The 17,619-nt window shown below is 41.8% G+C and overlaps 5 protein-coding genes across 5 annotated transcripts; 2 read left to right on the top strand and 3 right to left on the bottom strand.

Annotated features, from left to right (window-relative positions):
• Positions 1-529: 529 nt before the first annotated feature.
• On the bottom strand, positions 530-3,784 carry PHALS_09654 (signal transduction histidine kinase; the record flags this gene model as incomplete). Its single annotated transcript, XM_024724949.1, has 1 exon — positions 530-3,784. The coding sequence occupies one exon, from the start codon at positions 3,782-3,784 to the stop codon at positions 530-532; it is 3,255 nt and encodes a 1,084-aa protein (XP_024575774.1).
• Positions 3,785-6,057: 2,273 nt separating this feature from the next.
• PHALS_09655 (uncharacterized protein) lies at positions 6,058-6,284 on the top strand (the record flags this gene model as incomplete). The annotated part of the gene is made up of 2 exons (XM_024724950.1): positions 6,058-6,067; positions 6,133-6,284. 2 exons carry the CDS (start codon positions 6,058-6,060, stop codon positions 6,282-6,284), a joined length of 162 nt encoding a protein of 53 aa, XP_024575775.1.
• Positions 6,285-7,139: 855 nt separating this feature from the next.
• Positions 7,140-7,628, bottom strand: PHALS_09656 (uncharacterized protein; the record flags this gene model as incomplete). The annotated part of the gene is made up of 2 exons (XM_024724951.1): positions 7,140-7,322; positions 7,386-7,628. 2 exons carry the CDS (start codon positions 7,626-7,628, stop codon positions 7,140-7,142), a joined length of 426 nt encoding a protein of 141 aa, XP_024575776.1.
• A 7,363-nt stretch (positions 7,629-14,991) lies between these two features.
• Positions 14,992-15,660, top strand: PHALS_09657 (GTP-binding ADP-ribosylation factor-like protein ARL1; the record flags this gene model as incomplete). The annotated part of the gene is made up of 1 exon (XM_024724952.1): positions 14,992-15,660. One exon carries the CDS (start codon positions 14,992-14,994, stop codon positions 15,658-15,660), a length of 669 nt encoding a protein of 222 aa, XP_024575777.1.
• A 22-nt stretch (positions 15,661-15,682) lies between these two features.
• Positions 15,683-17,200, bottom strand: PHALS_09658 (amino acid auxin permease family; the record flags this gene model as incomplete). Its single annotated transcript, XM_024724953.1, has 2 exons — positions 15,683-17,042; positions 17,112-17,200. The coding sequence occupies 2 exons, from the start codon at positions 17,198-17,200 to the stop codon at positions 15,683-15,685; spliced, it is 1,449 nt and encodes a 482-aa protein (XP_024575778.1).
• Between the last annotated feature and the right edge of the window lie 419 nt (positions 17,201-17,619).

Consider the following 17,619-nt stretch of genomic DNA (forward strand, 5'->3'; position numbering starts at 1 on the left):
GGGGCCTTAAGCTACAAGGTGTTGTACGGCCAAGCAAGGACATCAGCTTGTCAAGCCTGTCCTGCATGCCCTGGGGCAAAGAGGGTTCCTCCATCCTTACAGAGGATCAGTCTAAACGACTCAGGTGTAGATTGACTAGAAGTGCTACCAAGTGCAGCGGGGCTGCCAAATACTGCAGTCTTAGTTTGACAAACGCAGCCAACGGGCTTGCTGTGCACCTCATACAACCAAATTATTTGCTGTCCCAGTTGCATTATTCACGTGGTATCTAGACTACTACGAGATATATTAAACGTGTTACTATTTCTCCGAGTCTATAGTAACTACCACCAAAAGATATCAATTTCCTATCCATACTTTACTACTATCTACATGTTACAATTTAATATTTCAGTGCTATATTTCCTGTACTTCCATATAAAAAAGTTGGTGGCTCATTCAAAATGTCAAACTCTTCGAATACAACGAAATTTTCTTTGACGGTCTAATCTTCAAAATACCGAGTCGAAAACTTGAGCCTTTCGATTGTTTATAACTCGACACTTTGCAAATGGCGTAGATCATTTGAGTATTGTGGTTTATATGTTGATGATGACAATAAAGATGTCGACTGTTCCATCTTGAGTTCATTTTGCTGCATTTGTAGACCAGTCGAATAGGATTGTGAAAGCAAATCAACTAGTTGATCACGTAAATGATCTGTTTGAGTATATGCAAGTTTTGCACGTTCTTGGTTGCGAGTCCATAAGTCTGCAAGTAAAGCACTTACCTGCTCGGCCAAATCGTTAAGTAACGATCGTTGACGTGATGGCACTGTACTACGAGGTTGGGAGTCAGCAACAATTAATGCTCCTAACACTGTTCCATCACGTGCTCGAAATGGAATGCCCATAATAAATCGAAGATTTGGTGCTTCTGTCACGAATAAATTAGTCGACAATACACTATCTTGCCTTGCATCCAACACCGTCACAACTTCGATATTTTCATCATCTTGAACATCATTAAGATCATTCAGTGTAAAGGATACACGAAATCGTCGCATGATTTCAGCAGTTAATGAATGAGAGATTGGGACGTCATTTAACTCACGTGTCAAACCAAAGCTTGATTTAATAAATTCTCGACGTGCATCAACAAAACTTATAGTAGCAAGTGAACAATTTGAGTGCTGAGCTGCCTGTTTTGCCACTAGATCATATATGTGTTCTTTTCCAGAGTCCATAATACCATATTCAGCTAGACGAGTAGCCCGTTCTTCATCTCGAAAAGTTCCAATACGTGATTTCGCAAGAACTTTATCACAATGTATTTCTTCAATCACTTCTTCATCGTATTCCTGATCACCTTCTTCTAGTTCTTCAAGACCACGATATTCGTGCAAATTTAGATCTTGTAGTTCAAAATCCAATCCAACATTGGAATCATGAAATTCCATGCCATCTTCCTCTTCATCACCTTCATTTAACTCATTCATATCAAAGTCACAAATATCACCATCATCTTCTTCTTCACCATCTTCATTCTCAGCTTCACCAATACCACCCAAATCTACTTCTCGATCAGATTCTGGATCTGCCTCTGAATCATCAAAATCATATACCGATTTCCCCGTTAATCGAGATGGAAGACCTCCTTTAACTGACAAATCAAATTCCGAGTCGTGAAAATCCATAAGCGATAATTCTGAAAAGCGTTTGTAGAATTGATCAGTCTGGAGTACGACACTGCTTGGAGACGATGGTGATGATGAACATACTGAAGAAACTTCAATAGCATCAATTGAGTCGATCTCAACCACGACATCAGATTCCTTACTTCCCTCTACACTATTCGTAGTAGGCGCCTCAATATCACTGTCTTCTTTCCCTCCATTTTCATTCTCTTCGACATCATTTTCACTCTCCGAATCAGCACGACTATCACGTGAGCAACTTGCAGTCGTCGCATTGCTAGGTTTGTTGTAAAAGCTACCACTGAAGCTACTACTACTGATACTTAATGTCTTGGAGCTACTACTTTTTCCAAACATTCCAAGACCACGACTGCTATTTGAACTGCTCACCGTACTTCCCGACATACTTGACAATGTACGATCCGAAGTAGTTGATGCTAGGATACTACGTGAGTCATAATAATCCGAAGTGCTTTCTCCATTACTTGAATTCATAGATGGTGTACGATTGTACTCATCGTCATCTTCAGGATGTCGAGATGCAGTACTTCCACTTCCAATACGACGACGAAGTGCTTTAATACTGTTACTAGAGCTCTTTGGTGGTGGAGTTGCTCCTTGAATATGATTTTGTCCTTGTTTATCTTCTTCCATTCGATGATCACACTTACTACAAATTCGAAAAGGACATTTTCCTGCTTTCCCAAGTTTAATCTGGTGAATTTCCGAACATTTCGAGCATGCAACGTCACCACAAAGACGACAATGATGTTTTCTTTTCGCCATGGAAAATTTGTTGTCACATACACAACATTTTTTTCTAGCTTTGACCCAATTCTCAGACGTCAAGTATGGTGATTCACGGAGTCTTAAGACTAACAGAGCTGTCGAAAGGTGCTGAAATGCTGTTAAGTATGATAACATATTCATCCTGCGTGTTGTAGTCACACCACTGCCATCGTAACAGCTAAATTTAATCAATACTTCCAATGATTTGTCTCCAGCAAGCGATGATGCTACAGGGTACGCAACGATACCAGAAAATTGAACCAGTGCACGTGTTGTCATGGCAAATGGTGCTACAGGTGGCGTTGTTACTGTTGTTTCGGATGATGAGACAATAGGTCGACAATACCGTGTGATTGCTGGGTCTTCAATTGAATGATGTGATATGATTCCAATTCGTTGATCATCAAAATCTTGAGCTAAATGGTGTACCATTGGACCACGAAGATGTGCACGACGGATCGTTGCATACTCAGCTAAACACATGGTAAGTCCCAATTCTTCTGCACTTGCACTACGTCGATGACCTTTACGTTTGTATAGACGTGCTGCTTGACGTTCACGATGTCGATTCTTCCCACCAAATTTAAGTGAATTTGATGCTGAACTAGCATTTAAGGATGAACCAGAATTCGTACGAGGTGGACGTCCTTTAATGGATACATATTTCACAGCGTATTGTTCTGTTTCGGATCCACTTTGAGAATGAGAACGGGAGCTGGTGGATGAAGTGGACGATGTACGATCGACACATCCACTTAAGAGACTGCCAAAACTTGTAAAGACGTCGGCTAGTTGAACACGTTCTTCAAAAAGTGCTGCTTGAACGTTTTGAAACGTATCACGCTTCGCAGATGCCATTAGACGCATAAAATCATCGAGTGTAGCTCGCACTCGTGTTGTAGCGAGCATTGTGTGCATGTGATATGGCAGCTGTGTCTGGTCCGCTGGCGTCATGCTGGATACACGATCCATCGAATCAGCGCGCAGTTCATACACCTTTAGTGGACCACGGGCAGTAACAAATTGCCACTTGTCAGCATCTGCGATAGCATCCACTAGCAATGCAGCAGCGTTAGCGCGTGCATCTGATAACAGTGCATCTTGTTGTTCTTCACTAAAATTTAAATACGCATCGGGTTTGACGTCGTCCACTGTACCGGCGACTAAATTGGAGCGGCCGCTATTACGAGTCCATTGCTGTGAATCCTGTGCATTTGCAGCGGATGGCGTCGTAGATGATGTGTCGCTGGTGCGTGAAGTGGTTGTTGATGTCTTGTTCTGCTGATTACGTGGGCGGTATAACGACCCATAGTTGACCATCGCGGATAGGCGTATCCACTAAGTGGACGTGTGCTTAAACCTGAAAGTTACCTTTAGCACCTAATGTAGTAGATAATCGCGACACAATCTGTGGCGGGATGGTAAATGGGGAGAATTGTTCCTTAGTCTCTATGTGAAGTCTCTCACGCCGAACTTGCTCGAGTCGGAAACTGAGCGCCAGCGCGACGGTGAGGGGAGGGATTATAGCGGTCGAGTAACTTAAAGTTTGTATTGTGGGAAAGGCTTGTCAACGTTATTGCAAACGACTACAATATTAATTGAGCAAATACAGTTCATGATTTACATAAAAAAAACAAAGCGTATTGACCCATTTTTTGGCGCAAACGGGGAGGGGGATTTAACCCTATTATAGTATCATAAGGACAATAGCACTGAATGCGGTACACCAATTAATGAACTGAGAATACTAGGAATTTACCTGATTGATGTTCCATCCATACGATTTGGATAAGCGTTTTGGTACTCTAATCTCTTGACTCACTACCGCAGCGTATGTGTGGATAGAGTGCAGCATGCTGGCACCTATAAAACAGCTGCAACTTCGCAGCAATCGTATAGCTTTGATCGCCATATAATCCAATTTAGCAGCAATCGTATAGCTTTGATATCCATATTATCCAATGTATAGATACATATATATATATATATATATTAATCAGAACCTCGTGAAGTTGTTCATACATCCGAAAAGGTAGAATATTTTTTTGCTGAATATTACCCAAAAACTTACAGATCGACCTAAATATTACAATGTAGCGTTCGCTACCAGCTGGTCTACTGATTGACCGAATTCGGGCTTAGGGCTTTCGTCCTTTCTTGGTTGGACAGCGACCTCGTCACTCGTGGTTCATGAGGCTTATTTTCTTACCTGACGACAGGACTCGTCTCGTCAGAAAAGTTCTTAAGTTCTTACTGAATTTGTATTATGAAAGGGATAGGGCTGTTTCAAAAAAATCAATTTAAAGTTATTATATTCAAAGTACGAGAAAGCAATTGATATTGAATTTTTCCATATATACATTAATAAAAAACTTCAATATATTTCGTACTGTAGAATATATGAATATCAGTGGCTCTTCGTCCTAGCGAAAGGCTTTCTACAACACATGACGTGTGGCAAATATTAATATTAAGTTTGGGTTGAAGATTTTGTACTCAACCCTTAGCAGATCTAGAAGAAAATTAAAACTTCTATGGCACTCAAGCCTCAAGTTTCGATTTCTAAGAAATACTCTTTGGTCCTACGTACGGATTGACAATGCCGATCATAATGAAAGGGATGTGTGATGGGTTGAGGGTGGACCACCCCATACAATAAACGTGTAGCACTTCCCTTACATGTATAGTGTTTTAAAGAGGCTGGTAATCATCACCTTGGCGGTAAATGGAGCCTATCCATATTGTTTAAAGGAATAAATTCGAAGTCATCTGGTCATTTCTCTATTTCATTGTCGTTGTAGTTGTAGTAAAGTCACGCAGTTCTTGATGATTATGTTTTGCTTCTGCAGATCTCTCGATATACGGCTATTCGTTTGAGAACCAGCAATGGAAAATGATCCGCACACGAATGATGTATGCAGTTTTCAAATATTTTAGATAACAAATAATCATCTCGTTACAATTTACTGCAAGCACCATCTTAATGAAAAGCCTAGAGGCAGTATCAGTAAGCAAGAGACGAGTGTTGCTAAAGAGATTGAACGTATCCGCTATGCGAGCAAAATATATGAGGGTGAAAGTCAGGCATGTGGTATGTTTAGTACTTATTACTAATGTCATGTAAAGTAGAGTCTATAATAGTACCATCAAGTAGTATTTTCTGTATATGAACAGGACTTTTTGCATTATCTGAATGGTTTCACTTTATCCAAAAATTCTCATCCGTCTCTCTCTGATGTGTAGATATAACGTTTGACAAGCTCGTTACCTACCGTACCTTTAATATGATGAACACGAGGGGAGCAAAGCTTATCTTTACGTATCATGTTCAGCCTAATGTAGTAAAACGAATTTGGGAGGATTGGAGTATGTGTCCTACGGACGACCACTGTCGGTATATTTGATGTCGCGGACTCTCTCTGTGCAAGGCTCAATGGGACCCCGCTGCAGTTGGTAGCACTTATTAGAAGCTGACGCCGCAGTCTTATTGAGACTCGGGATGCGCTCTTTTAGGGACGCATCTCAGGCGATACGAAACATACGACTTGGACAGGTGGCCCTAAATAAACAAATGGATCAGCAATATATATCGCATGTTGGAACGTAACAGGGGAAACTCTCGCCATAAGCTTTCGCATCCTCGACTAGCTAGCCGGCTCTACTTGTAGATAAAGTTTTGATCTTCTTTCTGCCTTGTCGCTTGCATACACTTACGCATATTTTACTTCACGACATCTCGGCATTGCAGTCTATAAAGACCGCAAAAGATTTATGGCTCACCTCGCAGCGGCTACGGACGCTGTCACTGAACCAGCAGTAGGGCTTGCCTTTCATTAGGAGATCTGTACTTTACCGCGAATTCTTGGCGATTTCAGGTCAAGGGACTCGGCACCCAATTGGATACATAAACAGCAGATTCTCAGATCATTGGTCAAATGGTACGTTTTCATTGCGTGGTAAAGAAAATTTTCAGAAGTAAACGGCATTTTTAACTCCTTGAGATTGTTATGAAGATATTCAAGCGTTTTTTTACATGCTTCACACCCTCTGCAGTGATGGTGAATCTTTGCGTCCCCATGAGGTGGTCAATAAGTGAATTGTGTCATGGGGGGGGATTTGAGTGTCGATACTGATTGAGCTGTTGATATCAGTCTGGCTACACTTCATAGCAAATGTCATTATTTCTTTGAAAGAATTTGAGTATTATGCATCAATTGCGAGACGCGATGACTGCAAGCCGAGAAAAACAGACGCAACATGCAGGTGCCAAAGATGGACGATCAATATATAAATGCTATGGAGCTTAGATAGTCTTTTCTTGGTGTAGTCCCCAAGACGAAACTTCGTTCTTGCTATATCAGCCTTCTACTGACGTTGCTCAAGTAGTTTAGTTGTAATATTAAGCCTTTTTGTGGGTATTAGCATATCATTTGTAATATTTGTGGTCCTATCAAGCCGTCGTTCTCCCGAGCCACCCGGGCATGCTCAAGATAAAGCTAGCTCTTTGTATACTCTTGCCCACCGGTTCTGCTAGATTAGTAAGGCGAACCCTCATTTTATGTAACAACTTGTGGGTTGGCGTTTTGCCAGAAGTAAATCTAGAATTTAGTGAAGTGGAGGGAAGACAATTACCTTAAGAGTGCTTGGAAGCTGAAAATTTCACCGCAAAGTAGTTTCATTGCATGCCATTCAAAACATAATGTGCCATCACATCTTTCGGGTAGACAGCAATTTCATGCAGCGCAATGAAGACTAGTCTTGTTCCAAGTTGATGCTTGTCAGCAGCAGTATAAGTAAGACCAAATGTACGAGCATGAATGAATTCACCATAAATCGGAATTGGGTTGAGTGCCAGTTTCTGCGCTGACGCTCTTTTGAATTTGCAATGTCAAGCATCTAGCAAAATTCGTTGAACACTAACTTCTTTGATCTGGCATGAAAAATCTAGTCCTCCACTGACGATCAAATATAGGCATATCAGTGTTGGCGCTGTCATCATGTTGCAATACCGTATCATGAATAGAACTAATTGAGGTGGCTGCTGCTGATTCAACCATAAGTAATACACTGGATGAATTGTGACACGTGAGGTTACGGAAACACACACGATTTGAAGTTGGCAAACGTGATATGCTCGCGGTCTAGGTGCCAAAACTACCCACATGGGTGCTAGTAGGTCGGACCACGATCCAACAAGCGACTTTTGCTGATTTCGGTCAGCCCTAGAGTGGTTTTTGATATAGCAGAACCTACAAGTTGATGGCTCACATAGCCTTGCCGTTGCTTTGCTGGTGAGGGCAGTTGTAGAAATCGAAACGGTCACCTTTTATAAGCTTGAGTCTATCACTCAGTGCTGATATTTGACATTAAGATGGATAGAACTCACGCTGCTGTACTGAGAGTCGGTCGCTATGATGGAAGGAACTTGGATAATTTTTCGTTGTGTCCGTAAAAAATCGTTAATTGTTACAGGATTGCCTTGGTCGTATATTGAGACCTTCACGCCTTATTTGTTCTATAAAATGGTTGCACATTGCATTTTTGTGGACATTTAGACGAAAAACAATTTTATCGACAAGCTTAACAACTTGGCTGAGGCTTTGGGACGTTCTTTACTGGTTCTTCATGACGCTTGTTGAGGTTTGAGTTTACGACTATTCATGGGAAGAACATCACACAAGAAAACGATAAAGTGAGTAGATTCAAAGCTGGAGGCCTGGTCAGTACTTCATTTGGCTAGTTACAGAACTTGTCACTTGTCAAGAAGCTGATACAAATCGGATAAAAGACGGAATAAGCAGATACGTATCTCATTCATGATTAAGTAGCAGTATTTGACTACCGGGTGATGATAATATATATAGTATACGCGCTGCATTGGCTGCTGTAAGCCGGGATTTATGATCGAGAACAGAAGAATCAACCCTACACCCGTATCAAAGAGGTTGAATTGATGTTACACCGCAGGAAATGAGGAGTACAATATAACTTTAGAATCCCCACAAGAGGTGTATGAGGTATACATGGTTCAAGACTGAGACATTGAACGTCTAAGTGCATAACTCTCGGCAGTCCGCTCATGATGCAGGCGGGTGTATGTTCTCCGATGTGCCATTACCTTTGCGCTTCGCTTGTTGGTTTGACAAACTGCAGATGCGCTTAATTGTAAAAACGGGTTGTATCAGTGAAATTTTCGCCTTGATTTTAAGCATTATTCTCGCACATTTTTCCATATTTTGACCGTGAAAAAAACAGAAATTATTATGAATCTGAAGGTCACAGACCCACACCCGATCACTGCGAACTCTATAAAACTTGTTTGCTCAAACTACACGTGGTTATGTGTCAAGCGCTGACATGTCAAGGATGAAATTATTGCGCAAAAAATCGGTCAAAATATTTATATATATAGTTGTGTTGGTGATATCAAAAGGTGGTGACTTGATCCTGCATCATCCGAATATACATCTAAAAATGTCTTTCTTAAGGCAGGGTCACCAGAACAATTACGCTAGTATTTGAGGCCATGCAAAAATGTGACGGATCGTATCGTTACAGCAAGTGCTTTTAGCTTAGATGAATTGGAATGAGCATGTATCACAACGAAAAAAACTTATTGAGTTGTTGATCCAACCAACAGTCGGAGGGGGGGTTGCTTTAAAATGGAAATAAGTCCACCATATCTCACCCGTCTGGTCAAAAACGCTCTGAAATGAACGTTAAAAGCAGAGTAAGTCAGACGCCCAGTCTTTATCCGAATTAATATCAGTTATTTATTGGCATTGTTAAACCGTGAGATGTCCTGAAATTTTTATGAGCGTTGTGCAGTTGCGTACGACGCGCGCTGGTCAGAACAGCAGACAGAACGTGGAGGGATTGAAAACCCAATTACAGATATTTCTTGCGACAGGAACACTGGCAAAAGTGCCGAGACTTATGTCGAGTGTTCAATCAAATATTTCAAATTTTGAAAGCTTAGATGATTGACAAGATCTGGGCGTGGTTAGGGTCACAAAATCATTTAAGAGTTATGGCGTACTCAGAACGCAATGAGCCATGGGCTCGACTAGCAGTCTAAATTGCTAGGTGCCATGCACTTATCTCTTGGTAGAGCATTTGCGAGACATGAACCCACCTCTACCTTGTTGTAGATGCACTGGTGCAGGCACAATACTGCGTTAGCTTTAGTGCTAAATGTAAAACTGGTTAAAGCCAGGTGCCTCTAACACAGCTCGCAAGGCAGAAGAAGCGATGAGTCAAAGATTCAAGATACGGATGAATTGCGGGTTTTCACAGCGCGGTTTCCCAATTGCATTTTAACAAGACGCAAACGGACAAATTTATGTCTTGGTCTGATAAATGTATCACTGATCAGATGGCAAGGTGTAACTGTGAGCTATCGGCTAGCCGCTGGGGCTGATCAGCGCCTGTAATGCGGTCAGGTCTTGAGCTTAGAAAGGCAACACTTTATTTGTTCCTTCTGTATCAATCTCTCCGTAGGGTCGGCCTGCGTTGCGAAGAAGCAAGGCTCTACAAAAGGGTGATAAAAAGGATCACCCACTCGTAAGTGGAGTGACCGTAGTAGTCATAGGTGCTGTATGCGTCCTTCCTATTCTTTAAGCAAAGTCCCTCTATTGCTCAAGATAATGTGCCAAAATCTTCATAGAGGCGAAATTGACGAAATGGTGCGGCTGGAACCAGTGAGTTAGCCATTCGTCATGGGTGAATCTGTTATTGCGGGCATTCACAGAGCCCTCAATGGATATATGTGACTTAGTATGAGATAAATTCTTTATGTTAATGTTAATGCGATGCTACAGCATGATGATGAGAGACCTACCGCACATGATTCACCCCGGATCGAGCAGTGCATCATAAATTTGGCTAATTTACGAAATGAAATATTACTTCACACGGTCTTACCCCTTTTCTAGCGGGCAGTCTGACGTATTCACCGTTTTCAATTATGTGAGACGTGGAGCAAATCTGGTGGGAAAACGCAATTATTTCGACTCGGCTTTGAATTTCGATTTCCGAAAAATTAATGGCAAGCGGCGCACGTTCCTATAAGTGGCTTCAATATCGGCTAAACCGCCGATTCCACGTAAGTTGTACTAAAACAACAGCATGATCGGCCACACTTCGAGCAATGCTCTTGCTCATCACCTATTTGATGGTTATCATAAACTGAGTGATAAAATGCCGCGATGGGGACTCCGAGCAAGGTGCTCTGGAAGTGGCAGATTATGCCGAAAGTACTTCCTTTTGCGCCGGTGCTGTTCAATCGTCTAGCGACAAGCCTATTTAGGCCACATCGTAGATATGGTAAGCATTTGAAGGCGATCTTTTCGTCCTCAGTCATGCACTCCATGAAAAGTCGGATGTGGAAAATCACAGTAAACTTTTAGCAGCGGGGTAACAGTGTATGCGCTTGGGTAATTTAGTCACCAAAACAGACAATGTGTTCCCGGAGAATACATCGTTCCTTCTCTGGGTTGCTTACTATGAACGCAAACAGAATATGCTTACTAAATGTGCGAGGATAATGGTCATTGCATATGGAGCAGCGCCTCTGTTTTAAAAATTTATGAGAAAGTGACTTTATCATACCAGCTACTTGCACAGTTAACGTGTGAGGTATACATTTACTTACTAATTTTCTTGAAACGAAAAAATATGGCGATGAGATGCGGCGAAAAAGGCGATCATAAAGTTCGTAAACAATCTACATGCGTGATTTTTTCTGGCTCTTTTAAATCAATTTCAGCCGTTCAACGTCGCCTGTTATGACAACGTATTGCCAAAAATGATGACAATGAGCAGAAACGCGTGTTCGTATTTAAGTTTTACTAACTGGAAGCTGCTGAGAGAAACTGCCTCGCTAATGTCAAGGGGCTACCTTCAATTTAATAGGTTCTCGTTGAATTCAGGGTGTGCCTACTTGTGTTAATTTCGGTTGTGATCTATACCTATTGTGCGTCCTTACGCGTAGCGATGTCTTTACCGCGACTTTCACAGATGGTCATTCATTTTGCCGAGTATAGCAACAATTTTGGGAGCTCAGAAACCGCTTTATCCAGGCGCGCGGTCACATGTTCACATCGCTATACCTTGTACCAATGCTTGCCAAGTTGTAGCATTAGTTCACATGATGCCCAGCGTGTAGTTTTGCCTTGCAGTGAGGACCTTGAATGCACAATGCTGCTCGAGGCACACAATACCCATCTAAGTGGCTATTTAAAAAAATCTACTCGGTGATCGTTATTTTGTTGTTGTTCAACATGTATAAGTGGGAAGCACATATGTGCAAACGTGCAAATAGTGCGTAATGTGCTGGAAAAGTAGATAAAACACAAAGTTGTGTCAATGAGCAAGATTGCGTCACTAGCGGCGACACTTTTGGTCAGTCTATAAAATTGAGGCAACCATATGTATGAAATCTAAAAGACGCGCTCATTTATTCAGGTTTGTTGCCATCTCGAACTGCCTAAGCACAATTGCTCGTCTTGCTGTTGTCATGGATAGTGTGACCGGTGAGGATACAATCAAGCTGTTTCTCGGCGAATGGTATTGCCAACATGGCTTGCCGACAGCCTTTTTTTCTGGCCAAAACCCTTGCTTCATAGCAAAATTTCGATAAATACTGTTGGAGGTGATCGGCAGATGTTATATATTTAAGCCGCTACTCGCACACAAACAGGGAGTGTGAGAGTCGCGTTTGGAACTTCTGCGTAGAGACCGCAGAGCAGAAAATAGTTACTTTCGCTCATCGGGTCTGTGCTAAATTATGCAGTACGTGTCTGAACGGGAACAACCTCACTTTATTTATTTGGTTTGGTGAACTCTCGTGTGTCTTAGACACCGTAGCGAAGCAGCTTCAGTTCTAGTTAATGATGCATCGTCGATCAAAATAGACTTGCTGACATCGGTTCGGCTATAACTCAGAACAAAATCGGTGAATTATCTAGTCTGAAATGAGAGTCAGTCGCCGGTCGCAAATCAAGAATAGCAGAAATGACACGTATAGGGTGAAGGATATTTATAAGACCCCACAGAGACTGCTAACACACCCACCAGTCTATGTGACCCCGCTGAAGCGATACCAAAACCGTGCACTTACGATCTAATCGGACATGAAAAGCTCTGTTACAGAGGGAACAATGGCTTCTGTAATATAATGTAACTGAGCGACCCGCTACTTTAACGAGACGCAGTTTTGAGCTGCTGGAGGTGCCTTAACTCATACACTTTGATAACAAAGCTGAAAAAAGATAATAAAATTCGGCTTACATCAGTCTTGTTGCCTTCAGAACCAATATAGCTCACAAAATCTAGTCACGGGAATTCTTACCTCCGCTGGCACTGTTATCGGCGGGTACATTACGTCCTTAGCCAACACAAAGTGAAGTGGAAAGTGACTTTCAGGTAGAAAGTTCTGGAATTTGATGATCCACACAAAGTTCCGGCGCAGCTGACGCTTACAACTAGGCGAACACTAGCCTTCATAATCTGTGAAAAATAGGCAGGGTTATATCGTCGTGGAGCGCTTGTTACTAGTGGTCGTGGGTCGATCTCGCGGTGAGTTTGATCCTCGATTGGTAACTGTTACAGTTGAGCGTGAAGCCAAGCGAGGCTGTAAGCAGCAAGAACTTGTAGTACTGATTATCTACTCGATGTCCACGTTCACATTTACAGATTGCAACGTCAAGCATAAAGTGACACTCTGAGCAGACTTTCACGTCGCTGAAGATGCCTTGTTGAGCATTAAAATACAATCCGATTGATGCTCAGCGACACTTCTGCCAACTTCTAATACCCAAGATACATATGTCATGGGCTGTACGGGTTTCTCCAACAGCTTATGCTCCGAGCGCGGAGCCTACCCGTAACTAGTGATGCAATGTGAATTTCTCAAAATCTACGCGCTTACTTCGCTCCAGCTGTGAGCTAAAGGGCAACACGCGTAGACGTGTAGGGGCTCCACACTTGAGAGACGAGTGACTTTGGCATGTTAATAATCATAACTACGACGTGATAGGTGCTGTTATTGGTGTCACTCTTGTACTTGCAGTAATCCAAGCTGCACTTCTTGAGCCATTTATTGATGTCAAGCTAGATGTCTGTGAGGATACCATGACGAATTGTCGAGACACTTATCGCCTCTAGAAAGAGAACGGAAACAGCCACTTGTGTATTGAGAGATAAGCGCTGTAAGCGCCTTCTCGTTGGTAAACGGTCAGGGCGTATATCGTCGAGTGACAAGGGATGTATTCGGTCGACACTGAGAGATCCACTTGGCCCTATTCATCTACGGACACCTTGGCTTTCTCATACAGAACCTACTATCGCTTTTGTTGAAAAAGACACGGCAAAACGCGAAGAATGAAGCGAAAGTGTAGGTGCAGTGGTCGCTCGCTGAGGAGCCATTTTAAAGTGAGAACCGCAGTGTGGTCCCTGACATGATTGGGATGATGTAATGGGGAAAGTACCACACTCATACGTGCTAAAGCATGACATTTGGCCCAATTGTATGAACACCCAGAGTGATTCATGGTGAGGGAATATAGGTCTTCCTGGTAATTACGAGCTTCAAAACGAGGAGATTACGATGCACGTGAGCAGCTTGCCGCACGTAAGAAAAATGAGAGATTGATTTTGGAAACGGTGAGACGTATATTAAGTGTTTGTCTTGATTAACTACACAAAGCAAAGGGAGCCACCAGTTCTAGTCATCCCAGTTCCCGTTAGTCTCGCTCCTGATAGGATTGCTCGGAATCATTAATTGTAACGCGGACTTTGAGAGGTGAACTTCCCATGTGCTAAGTATACAGCAGCTGGGTTGCCGTTCACCTGACCATGTAATATAATTTGGCGTCCGCGCCAACGATTTTGGTCATCAGAAGCAGCGTGAGTCATTTGCCAATAATCTATCTGATGCAGATAGATGTGACCAAGCGAGAATCTTCGTTCTTAGCATCAAGCCCGTCTTGTCATGTGCACGCAAAATAGCGTCTACAACATCATTTCTTGCGCGTTTGCAAGATTGGGTATCAGAACCAGGTCGATATTGTACCAAATACCCAGCTCGGGGTCACCCGTGCGGATCCATTGTCATCGAAGGATCCGTGAAGATCGCTGGTCCGCCCCCGGTACCCAGTTTCGTCGGATGTGATCAATGACGGACATATTCCTGACGGATGATAATCCCAGCTTCTTCGTACCTTTTTGGATATTCCCATCAATATGAACTCGGTGATTCCACCACCGTGATAGGATCAACTCCTCAGGCTTCGCTGTCGACCGACCCGGTCTCCGCAAAGTGACAACCACGAAAGTAAAACACATGTGTGTCACATAGACATGAACAACTCATGCTTTTCTCAATAGAGATAGACAAGAAAAATACATCGGAATTGTCAAAAGCCACTATTTATCCGCTAGAATATAGTTTACGACTAAAGATCTGTTTCACATTGTTAATTGGTTGAAAAAATTGTTTTTAGATAATATTAACTCAGCAAACCGTTATGTGGACAGGTCTAGTGCTTGGTTTAAACGGCGCAGGCAAGACGCTTTTGCTCCGACAACTCATCGCACAAAATTTAAAGAAGCAAAAGACTATAATGCAGCGGATAATAAAATTTATGATGAGTAGTCATGACAAAGAGGACGAGTACAAGGACTTTCCATGTCTCATTAATTCTAATACACAACCGAGCATAGGTGTCGAACATTGGTCATTGAAGCTTAAGAAGAACAAGTGTATGCTACGAGAAGTTGGTGGTCAATTAGTATCAATGTGGCCAGTGTATTTTGAATCTTGTCACTTTTGGTTCTTTCTTATTGATGCGAGCAATCCGACACAATTAGCAGACGCTGCAGTCGAATTTTACTCGATTTTAAATGTAGATGAAATGAGACACAAACCCAAGTTATTAGTGATCAATCATATTGACGCAAGCTCTTTAGTAAATGACGAAGTTCTACAGACACATTTGTGCTTAGATCGTCTTGTAATTGATCAGGACTATGGTCCAATACAAATCATAAAAGTCAGCGCTTTAACTGGCGAAAATGTGGGGAACATTTTCAAGTGGCTTGATCATCTTGATCATAATTCTAGTAAGGGATTTTGTGAAATATGCCGGACATTACTACGGCCTAATATAATACGAGTGTACCCTGTTACCAAGTAGTATCATTGTCATGGTCTTGTCCTTAATTTCGTTCGCCTTCGTAACAGTATGGAAACTCGTCATTTTGTTTGACATTTACGTGGTTACTCGTTTCAATACCTTGAAATACGCGAAAATCCATCATATCGCGTTTAATGTTTCCAATTGTGATATAAGCGCAATAAATACCAAGTACTAGACTGCTAATGATTGTCAAGTAACACATCAAATAGTCACATTTTCCTTGAAATGTATTTGTAGCAATTGGGTGAAGACGAAGATAACACAAACATGGCATAATCATACACGAGACGGAGATTGCTGTTGACCCGATTAGACTGATGATGTCGTTAAAAGATGCTTGAAATGTGATGGCAAGAAAAGCTTGCAACCAAACTGTGATCGCACGAATAAATGAACTGTTCACCCGATCGGAAATTGTATAGGTCTCTTCAACAAATGTGTGCTTGTCACTAGCATTCGAAGATGGCGACATTACTTGGACGTACGGAGCATTATCACCATACAAAAGTTCTTCTTCGAAATCATGCGACGCTGTCGGCTTGAGTGTATCCTCGGTAGCTACAATATTTGCAGAAATTGATAGACTTGATCTGGACGAATTATCTGCAAAACGTTGGTTTACAACTTGTTGTAGTACTTCGTGGTCTATATCTTTGCCGAGAATATAGCGCTCCAGATCGTACATTGTAGGATTGAGTAGCAATGGAAAGGAGATTATAATGTGAGCAAGCAGAAGAGCTGAAGCCACTTTTCGTGCCGGACTTTCTTTCGGTAATTGGTCTAGTAGAGTAGCTGGAGCCATACAGCCGAATTGATGGTATGTCACAATTCCAATGAGCATGTATATTAAAGTGATAAAAAGCAACGTAAGCGACACGAGATTCGCCAAGCGTGCTGGATTTGCATGCTGCCGTTGAATAGATGGGACAATAATTGCTGTGCCCGTAGCAAAAAGAATTGTACCAAATGTCGGAATTACATTGTGAGCTTGAATGTAAGTCTCTCGTGGTGTCGAATGGATACTTTGGAGACTAGAAAGGATGCAAATGGTATCAGCTAAGACAGCCATTAGACCACCCATGCAGGCTAATGGAGCTGCAGCTTTTAGTGTTGGAATCATTAAAATAGGTAGCACGACGAGACTAATGACAATGATCCATTGTGTTGGAACCCATTCTTCATATGAAGATCCTGCAAAAATACATGGCAGAAGAATTGTTCCACCAAAAATGAAGAACGCAATTGGACTTAAAAAGCATACACCCCACTCGGAGAGCACGACAATGAAACGTCCAATTTCTCCAAATGCATAGTAACTCAGATCACTGAAAGTTCGTACATGTATTGGTACGACCATAAATGATTTACTCATTGCAACGCTACGTAAACAAAAACATAGTTGTTAGTATCTTTGTGTGTGAGATATCTTTTGAAAGATATTGTCGAACCTTGCGTGAAGATTACATGCCGAGATAAAATATACACCTAATGTAGCTAATATGGGACCTGCAGCTGCAAAGATGAAGCCAAAACTCATGGATCCAACGCTGAAAGTCGCACAGAAAAGCAATGCGACGCACAAAATGTCGTCGCTTCTCGACATGAGCTTTATAATTGAGCTCTATTCTGAATATCAAACGATCTTTTAAGATATACTGTCGGCTTTATTTAAAAGTCATCAAATCGTAATTCGCACCTAGGCAGATAATCATCATACGAAACAAATCAGGGGTTATTTAGCTCAATACTGAGCTTTTAGCTAGCATCATGAATTTGTTATTGATACGCTGGTCATTACAATCTTCATTTGTATGATTTTGAATAATTTAAATACGAACTCATTGATAATATATTATAGTATTTCGCTGATGGATATTTTGATGATTAATAAATGTTTCATTTGGTCATTCATTGCATCTTCCACTCAACATCCCATCTGCGCATTACATGTAACAA

This window comes from Plasmopara halstedii, assembly GCF_900000015.1.
Source record: "Plasmopara halstedii genome assembly, contig: Scaffold_430, whole genome shotgun sequence".
Lineage (NCBI taxonomy): Eukaryota > Oomycota > Peronosporomycetes > Peronosporales > Peronosporaceae > Plasmopara > Plasmopara halstedii.